The sequence below is a fragment of the Dermatophagoides farinae genome, chromosome 8 (assembly GCF_024713945.1).
Source record: "Dermatophagoides farinae isolate YC_2012a chromosome 8, ASM2471394v1, whole genome shotgun sequence".
NCBI classification, from domain to species: domain Eukaryota; kingdom Metazoa; phylum Arthropoda; class Arachnida; order Sarcoptiformes; family Pyroglyphidae; genus Dermatophagoides; species Dermatophagoides farinae.
The window spans coordinates 2,223,265-2,234,010 of record NC_134684.1 but is presented as its reverse complement, the minus strand read 5'-3'; the positions used below and the strand labels follow the sequence as shown (position 1 = coordinate 2,234,010).

Here is a 10,746-nt window from a genome sequence, read left to right as displayed (position 1 = left end):
GATGATGATGATTACAATTGATTTTAATTGTTGTAATTATTATGTTCAATGGAGTGTATGATTTTTATGATAGTTTATGATTATTATCATTATTGAATCTGTTGATAAAATCAAAATAAACGAATATTACGTCTAAACAATGGAAATGTTGTTCGTGTTTGTTGTAATGAAAAAAATGGCCGAATCGGATATTGTTGATTATTCATCATTGATGATGAATCTCGTTGTCGATCTCGCTGTTGTTGTTGTTGTTGTTGTTGTTGCTGCTGTTGTTGTTGTTGATGATGATGATGATGATCTTTACGATCACCAGAACCAATACGTTCCCAATAATCTCGAATACCACTAGTACGAATTCCACTAAATCGATTGTTGTTACCAAAATGACGATGATTGTTGTTATTACCATTATTTTGATCATAAAGTCCATGATCAATTCATACCATTATTATGTTCATCATCATCATTTTCACCATTGTCATCATCTTTATTATGAATATAGCCATTGGATAAACTACGACCAATTGCACGATTCATATAAAGGCTTGGATTCATCCACAATGCATTACGACGACGCCTTCGACCAACTAAAAATTTTTCAATATCATTGATTGCTTCAGTTGTAGTGACCTCTTTATTATTACCGTTGTTGTTGTTGTTGTTGTTAGAATTACCACCATTATTCTGGTTATTCATATTGTTTTTTGCTTGATTAGAATTCTGGTTTGATGAGTTCCCACCACCGTAGCCATTATTTCGATTAGAATTACCACCACCATTATTATTATTATTATTATTATTCATTCGATTCGAATTCCATTGATTTTGTCCAGGCCATGAATCCAATGGTCGATTCGTACCATTATTATTGTTATTCATTCTATTTCGCCAATTTGATTGTTGATTATTTTCACCGTCACCATCATTGAAATTGAAATTATCAATATTAGAATTAAATCGATTACATTCATTGGGATTATGATTATTCTGGTTACGATGATAATTATGTCCAGAAGAACCATCATTTAAACATCTTCGTTGATTTCCATATAATACACAACGAGTACGATTTGATCTATTACGCATTGAATAAGATGTATCGATCATCATCATAATAATAATCATCAAAAAAATAGCCATCATATTCGATCGTTTAATAATGACAAATAATGAATGTTTCAATTGGAACGGCATTCTTTGATGGATTCATTACATTAACAGCGTAATTGTATTATAAGTGTAATGAATGAATGGTAGATATAGATAAATGATGATGATACAAGAAAAAAAAACAGAAAACAGAAAACAAAACGAAAACGAAAAAAAAAAATATTCCCATGAATCACATTTACCATACACGTTTATATATGCTTGGCTTGTCTCATCATTTGTGAATTTGGAATCCCATAAAGAATGTAGATGCACACACACAAACAGTGTATAAATGTGAAACACAAGAATAGGAATAAAAATGTAAAACATAAAAAAAACCTTGTCAACAACCAAATAACAAAAAAAAATTGTTACTCATTTATCAAAAAAAATAAAAAAAAAATAAAAAGGAAACAATCGACAATTTTATGACAAAATAAAATACAAACATCGTGTGTGTGTGTGTGTGTGTGTGGACGGTGATGGTTTTTTTTTGTTTTCATTTTATTGTTCACATAATAATGAATGGACATGTAGAAAAAAAAAAATTTTTTTTTGTTTTCAATTTTTTTTGTTTTGTTTCTTTTGTTTCGTTCATGTTACATTCTGGTTCTGGTTACACGTTCATGAATCATGTGTGTGAATCCATTGAATTTTCCTGTGTGTATTTCGGTTGTGACTTTTTCATATATTTTTTTTTTAAACTTGTGGAATTACCGCATGAACAACGATAATAATGATGATGATGATGATGATGATGATGATGACCAGAATAGAAGATGATTAATTGATTTTTTTTTCATATTGAAGTAAAATTTTGTAAAGAAAAAAAAATTATGACAATTTTTTCAGGTGCACACACACACACACACATTGCATCCGAAAGAGAACCAAACTGAATGAATAAATGAAATATGAATCGAAAACAAAAAATTCGATTCAATCATTTTTTTTTCAAATACTGATCGATTATTAATGTTGGAAACATCATTAATCGTGAACATTGTACTTGAACAAAACACACACACACACACACACACACTACACACATATTTAACAAGATAGACAACAACAAGTACAATAACAACCAGAAAAAAAATATGAAAATGTCAATGGCAATGTATGATGTTTAAGCCTCAATCGTTTGGTTTGGGTTGAATGAATAAACAAATATATATAAGCATGGTCCATCATTAAAAGTCAAAGTTGTAAAGAGAAGGAAGAAAAAGATCACGAAAAAAAAATACCACAAGCTTGCGACAACATTCATAAATCACACTATAATAGTGAAATGGTTTATACCGATTTTTTATTTTATTTATTCAAATTATATGCGTGTGTTTTCCTGTTGTTGTTGTTGTTATTGTTGTTGTTGTTGTTGTTATTGTTGTTGTTGTTGTTGTTGTTGTTGTTGTTATCGTTTGTTTTCGAATATTTTTTTTTTACCCGCTAAAATCTTGATTCAAACAACAAAAAAAAGTACAAAATCAAAATGATTTTTGTCTAATATATTTGGAAACATTGGTGCTCAAACACACAAATGTGAACAAATGTGGATATATTGAAAAACAGAAAAAAAAATCAATTCATCATTCACGTATACATTTTTTTTTCTATTTCATTATGAATACAATTCTCTTTTTTTTTTGTTTTCTTTCACTGACATCATTGAAACGATCAAAAGAGCAGGAATTTTCATTCGCTATTACCATATAATTTGATCATCATCATCTTCCATTGATGTAAATTGTGGTAAATTCATTGATCGAGAATGAAAAAGGAATGCATTTGAATTATTTACTTTTTTTTGTGGTACATTTTCAATGATCATGTTCCATAACCACGACCAAATGATTATCATCATCATCATCATCATCATCAACATTCCATATACAACAATATACTGATACTATAGATTTGATTAAAATGTAAATGAATTCTTTAGATAATCAAATCAAAATGATTTACTTGATTTATTCTGTTACCTTTTCTCTCTTTCTATCTCTATCGTTAAACATATTCATATCAATGAAGATTGTCATTAATTGAATCAAAGATACAATATTCACTTCTTAAGATGGACAAAGAATTTTTCAGTTGATATTCATCGTTTTTGGCCAACAAATTGAAATAAAAATTTCAAATTTGTTGGCCAAACCACACACACACACACACACACTGGCAGAATACAACGATGAAAAAAATTCCACACAAAAAAAAGTTGAAATTGCAACAACAGAATATTCCATGTTTGAAAAAAAAAATACAAAAAGACAATATATTCATATGACGACCAAACGAGAAAAAAAGAAAAAGAAAAACCACATTAATGGAAAATGTGTCAAATACACAGAAAAAAAATAACTGTAAATGTAAAACATGCACAATCCATGCCATTTGTTGTTTTTCGTTTTTTTTTTAGTCATCACTTCAAACATATATAAATTGATGCAGCAAGAATAATAAAAATCAATAGATATAATCGAACAAACAAACAGAAAAAATGTCCCGAAATCAATGGATTCTCTACAATTTCGGATGGGTATGTCCATCATCATCATCATCATCATCATGCACAGAATGACAAGCAAAAAAGAATATAAAATAGCATAGGAAAAGCTATAATCATCGTTCATAATGACCAAAATCTAAAAGAAGAAAAAAAAATAAAGTGAATGGGCGTATAAAAGTGAAACTTTTTTTTTTGCTGAAAAGGAAATTGGATTTGTATTCGAATGATAGAAATGAATGGAAAGAAAATTTTTTTTTATTTTTTTCTTTATTCCATCCAAATCAAAATTGAATCAAATATATAGGATATGGTGAGAAACATTCAAACAAAAAAGAGTTGAATGTACGCAAGCGGAATGGAATGTTTAAAAAAGTGAACAACAAAAAATTTTTTTTCTCAAAAATGCTCATCATAAGACAATTTTGATGGTGATGATAATACAATTATCATTGGTCATTTTTTTTTTTTTTGATAATTTTATTATTATATCAAAAAATAAAAAAATGCGACGTGAAAAATATACGAAGTTTGTAGTCTTTCCCTGCCCTTATCAGTTCTCCGTCCAGCTCTCTATTTAAGTCTGGACAGCTGAAATGATAAGGAAACGAAGAGACTTTTTTTTCTGGTTAAGCTAAAATTCGTGATTAAGATGATAATGATGATGATGATGATGATGATGATGATGATAGTGTTAATGGTCAAATTCCACATTCGAATATTGTTTTTGAAAATTTTCAACATTTAGGTCGATTCCCATTTTTTTTTTTTTTTTTTTAGAGAGACTAAATTGTTACCAAATGAAACATTAAGAATTACGCACACACACACACACACAAACATAATAATGATGTTGTTTTTTGTTGTTGTTGTTGTAGATGATGATCATGATAATGATGATGATGATGATGATGATAAAAAATCATTATAACCACAGTATCGCATTTGTATAACAAATTAAGCTTTCTATGTCAATCCGGAACTAGAAAAAAAAAATGAAAACAACAACAACAACAAAAACGAAACCATGCATAAGAAAAAAAAATCCAAACAAATTCCTTTTCATTGTTTTTGAGCATGTGTGTGTGTGTGTGTGTATAATGTATTGAAATTCGTTAGTGGTCATTGTCTTGACGTGTGTGTGTGTGTGTGTGTGTGTGTGTGTGTGTGTGTGTGTGTGTGTGTGTGTGGATGCAAAATAAGATCGATTTCAATATCTTATCCATTCTCATTTGATGTGTATATATGCAATGATGTTCTAGTAACAAAGTTGTTAAAAAAACAAAAAAAAAATAAGAAATAAAAAAATACTATCACTGCTGTTGTCATTATATTCTTGTTATATACTCAATGTTAGTCATGCTGATTCATACTGATTCGAATATTCTAGGATTCTGAATATATGGTATTTGTACTTGAATTTTTGTATTTGTATTTGTATGTGTCTGTGTTCTGTGATAGCATAGCATACAAGAGAGGATTCGTCGAATTTTTTTTTTCATATATTTCAAACCATGTATATGTGGAACTTCTTTCACATCATTCTATTTTTTTGTTTGAGTTATAAATGCCTTTGATCATCATCATATAGCAAACAAAAAAAAAGAAAGAAAATTGAATGATAGAAAAAAAAAACATTCAGAATCATCATGGATAGATTCAGTTTGGATTCAACATTGAAAGTTTGAATTATGGAATTGATATTGAAAACTATAGATAGAAAAAAAAATAAAGAAGAAGATGGATAGATTTGATGTGTGTGTCTGCAGATGTGTGTGTGTGTGTATGTGTGTGCTAAAGCATGACTTATCAAGAAAAGCAACATACAAACAAAGCGACAAGCAAAACAAAAAAAAAAAAAAATACAATAAGAATTTGAAACAATTCACAACTATGTGTATGTGTGTGTGTCGAGAAAGAATCAAGATAATGGCTAAAGAAAGACTAAGAATTCAAACAAAATAAAACAAACAAATAGAGAATTCTGATTGAGATGTTTCATGCATTCTAGCAAAAATAAAATTAAAAAAAAATAAATAATTTCGATGCAATGGATAAAAATAATGTGATTGGTTAAGTGGGCGAGAAAAAAAAAACAAAAAATAAAAAGTTTTTTTTTTGAACAATTTAATTGAAGAATAATGGAAATAAAAAAATGAAACAAACAAAAGAAGACGATTCTTTCTCTCTTTTTTTCAGGCTCCACTAATTGAAAGATGTGTATCGTGTGCAGACGAAATTTCTATAATATGATGATGATGATGATTTAAGCTACCCTATTTAGTTTGGTTCGATTGAATTGGAATTTTTTTTTCTGTAGTAAATATTCTGTAATCAAAATTGAATCGATTGAATTGATCATCAGAGTTGATGGTGGTGCTGGTGGTGACGGCGGCGGTGGTGATGGTGATGGTGATGGTGACATATTGAATTGAAAAAAAAGACGATTCGAATTTTTCAGGCCAAAGAAAAAAAAATCTTTTATATTTTTTTTTTTTGCTTGAATCAAATTCAGAGTGAAAATGAAAAGAAAAATATACACATGAGAAGATAACAAACACAGACACACCAATTCATCAAAGAGCACTTATACATGGAAATGTATTTTTTTTTGTTTGATGCCAATGGCTTCGAGAAATGAAAAACAACAACAACAACAACGACTGGAACAATCTCATCCATCACACCCGGATACCAGACATAAAATGATCCAGAATGTTGAATATATATGGCCATTGCCATGTTGTTTCAGAAAAAAAAATAAAAGAAGAAGAAGAAAACAGACCAAAAAAACGAGATAATATAAGCTAAAATAGTGAGAAAAAAAAACAAAACGTTGACTAGGAGTGTCGTTCATTTTTTTTTCATTTTTTGCTTAAACAAATGCTTCCACCACTACAAACGGTTAGGTTTATCATCATCAAGACCGGAATATGAGCATCCGATGGTCCAGACCATATCTATAGTTGTAATCATATAAGATTTCAATGAATTTTATTCACACCATACACACACACACAAAAAAAAATGAACGAGAAAAAAAAGGGCGAACAAAATGCCATGAAGTTTCATCGGAAAGAAAGAAAAAAAAATAAAGACCTGAGAAGAGTGTAGAGAATTGCTGGAACACCAGCAGAGAGAATTATTCTGTTGTCCTGGGTATGTATGGCTGGAAAGAGTGGATGGATAGTGTGGATAATAATAATAATAATAATATTGGCAGGACAATGTATAGGAATGTGTCATGGATATTGGAACAACTAAAGCGACTGCCCAGAATGAGAATAAAATGTGTGATCCATTGCCACTAGAAACAAAAAAAAATGTGCTAGTATAAGAGGTTCATCACTCCTTTTTCTGATTCGTGATCAGTTGGAAAAATAATCAAAAAAAAAAACGATGCGTCAACTGAATAAAAGAACAAAAAAAAGAGGAAGAAGTATAACAAAAAAAGGACATTGGAACACATCAATCGTTTTTTCATTCTCTTTCACTCGTATTAGGATTCAAATATTCTATATACATGTTGACCAAGCGTAATTTTGCTATCGGATGTTTGTTTAAATTCAAATGTTTTGAGATTCTTTTTTTTTATATTTTGGAACATGCGTTCCAAATCTACATCATCATCATCATCATTGTTGTTTGCAGTCACTTGTACTTTTATATAACAGGCGTTGTCGTAGGAACAGAATCATACAGAATTCTTTACATTTTTTTTTTTTATTATTTTAAACGAACAAATTCTAGACAAGAAAAGGGGAGAGGACAACAACAACAACAACAACAACAAAAAAAGAAGTGAAAAACGATCGAAAAAGAGGAAAATAAAAAATCCAAACAGCTTGCTATTTTTTTTAAGTTTTGAGGTATGTTAAAACATTGCGGCATTACTTGGCGGCTTCGTTATTCAATATACCCCGTTGACGATATATTTTTTTTTCTCACATTCTCATGATGGTATGGCATTTTTTTTTTTTTTTTTTTGATATGAATGATATATCAACTTCATATTGGAAACAATATGTGAACAGATTTTCGGATTCACTGTGTGTGTGTGTCTATGTATTATGCATGCGTATGTCTTGGATTGGATAGAAAAGATATAGAAAAGTTATAAGTAGGAAAAACAAAACTAGCCCGATAAAAATGTTAACAAACATGGGTCATAAATGAATGGAATTTTTTTTTGTGTGTGTGCGCGCGCTAGAAAAGTGGATATAGATGATAACAAAAAAAAACATGAATATGGCTGATTGAAATTTTTTTTTTATTTGATAATAAGGTTAGGATTATCACACACACGCACACACACACACACACATATAGACACAATGTGATTGAATAAATGATGTATAATATCATGGAGAAAATGATGACAATGATGATGATGATAAAGAAAAAATAACCGGGCTCATTGAATTAGGTAATAAACAACAACAACAACAACAACAAAAACAGCAAAAACAAAAACAACAACAACAACAACAGTTTATGAATAAATGTTGAATATGAACAGAAACAGAAATTATGGTCAATAACATCGGGATTGTTTTTCATCATAAAATTTCTCCTGTGTTTTTGTGTGTGTGTGTGAAGTTTACACATTTCACATATTATTATTATTATTGACTTTGCATACATGTAAAATTTGATGGCTTCTAATTGAAAAAATAAATTCTGTTCACATTCTGACTTTGATCGGCCATTTTTTTTTCTCTTGTTTTTTTTCTGTTATTGGTCGCAATGTATTCACCGTCGAAACGAAATGAATATAATACAAAAGACAAGGCGGCAAGAATTTTTTTTTTTTTATTTCAACTAAATGAATTTGACATGGTCACACACACACACACACAAGCGCGTATATAGAAAATCGTTTCAATTCATCAAACATGGAATTTATTTTCAAATATGAAAAGGCAAATAGTAGTTGTTTTTTTTACATGTCAAGATTGATTATTATGGAACGTTATTGTAATAATATAAACATATATTTAAAACATATGAAAAGCATATCATGAATCGATCTGAGATATATAAAAAAAAATTCTGAATGCCACAAAAGTTAATTTGACATTATTTTTGTTTCAATTGCGAAAAGGAAACCCTCCCCCCAAGAAAAAAAATTCAATTTAGATTTGCAAAAATCAAAAGATTTTTGATGTCGGATAAAAGAAAGAAAGGCTTGAATGAACATGGAACATCTGTATAAAGTCGTATAATAATGATTATATAGTTTTTTTTTGTAATTTGGCTAGTGTCAATGAATCTGTTTTTTTTTGAAAGAAAAAAACAGTCATTTATCCTGAATCATACCTGAAAATTCTGGTGAATAAATTTTGAAAATACAAGATATGATGATGAGATGTACACATGACCAATAGTGTATTGTATTCAACTTTGTGTGTGTGTGTGTGTGTATATGGATAATCAACTAACAAACAAAATATACATCATCATTCATTTATATATCAATGATAATGTTCAACCATCCGAAAGAATAATGGTGATGGTGAAACAACAACCATAACAATAAATGGAAAGATTTCAGAATAAAAGCAATAGAGAGAATGAAAGTTTTTTTGGTTTTTTTTTTGGATATAAATTTAATTGAATAAATAAATAAACACAAGACAGATGTGTGCTTCTGCCTTTATTCGTTGTTGTTGTTGTTGTTTTTCACTTATAATTTTATATAACAAACGATTCTTCAAAAACAACAACAACAACAACAACAAAAAAAAAACAAATTGACGCTGATGAATACAGTAACAACAACAGAAAGCAAAGAAAAAAATAATACCAGAATCAAAATAATGGTCACCGGTACTGTTATGCTACACGATATTCTGGATACCGTCATAATAAATACCGAAAGAGATTTCTCAATCATTTTTATTCCAGTGAATTCTTTGTTTGTTTGCAAACGAACAAATTTCGTGTGTAGGTTTTGTTGTTGTTGTTGTTGTTGTTTATATATGAAACTTTGAAACACTGAGAATTATTTTCGTCAATTTATTCTTCAAAACAAACAATCGAGAGCAAAAAAATCTAGGTATCTAGGATTCTGTACAATAAATCAAGATCAAAGTTTAATTTTGAAATGAAAAAAAAATAAACAGAATTGATATAGATCAATAATTCATAATCAAGCAATTCAAACACACACACACACACACAGAATCATAATTCATGTGATGATAATCTCGAACAATTTTTTTTTTGCTATTGTGTTTTTTTCATCAATCGTGAATCTCTCCGTCTCTCTCTCTCGCTCTTTTGGAATATAAGCTGACATCCAAAAAAAAAAGTTAAAGTTGAAATATAAAATATAATCTGGTTATTATATATTTAACTACGCATGTGTAAAACAAGAATAAAATTCGTGATGATGATGATGGTGATAGTAGCAACAGAATCACCAGAATCTGAAATAAACTGAAATGAAAGTTTAAATCTATCATCATATCCAATAATAGTATTTAGAAATTTCCAATTATTAAAGTTGTAGTTTTTTTTCATTTAAGCAATTTCCAATGAAAAAAAAAATCAATTGATAGATCGAATAAAATTGAAAAATTTTTCAATAATTATAATCGATATTAATCATAATTAGAATTGGCTTTCAAAACGGATCAACTGAATACCGACCAACCAACTAACCAAAAAAAAAAACATTCACTGAAATAACGCTGTACAGATGTGCCAATATATTATCCATGAAAAGTTAATCTGGAATTTATTATTATTGGCAACCAAATCATCATTTTATTATTATCGTTGTTCTTTTATCGACATATTATAATATAATCGTTCGAAATTTTTTTTTTTTTTGTTGATACCGGCCATAAATGTCCATCATAATGGCCAAACTTGGCCATCTTTTTCTATCATCATTGTTCAATTGATGTAATGATGATAATAAAAAAAAAATTATCAATGCTCTTGATGATCATCATCATCATCCTAATCATTTCAATTTGGTTATTAATGTCATCACCATGTGTGTGTGTGTGTGTATCCTATTCTGTCGTTATGAGCACCGTCGTTTTTTTTTCTTTATACTTTTGTTTTCAAACAAT

General features: G+C 28.9%; 1 protein-coding gene across 1 annotated transcript; it reads right to left on the bottom strand.

Moving 5' to 3' along the window:
- Window positions 1–430: 430 nt before the first annotated feature.
- Window positions 431–1,397, bottom strand: LOC124495430 (uncharacterized). The gene has a single exon (XM_047058808.2). The coding sequence runs from the start codon at window positions 1,192–1,194 to the stop codon at window positions 433–435; it is 762 nt and encodes a 253-aa protein (XP_046914764.2). The 5' UTR covers window positions 1,195–1,397; the 3' UTR covers window positions 431–432.
- Window positions 1,398–10,746: the final 9,349 nt, after the last annotated feature.

Coding starts and splice junctions, on each gene's coding strand:
- LOC124495430 (XM_047058808.2), bottom strand. CDS start 1,194: ATGCCGTTCCAATTGAAACATTCATTATTTGTCATTATTAAACGATCG.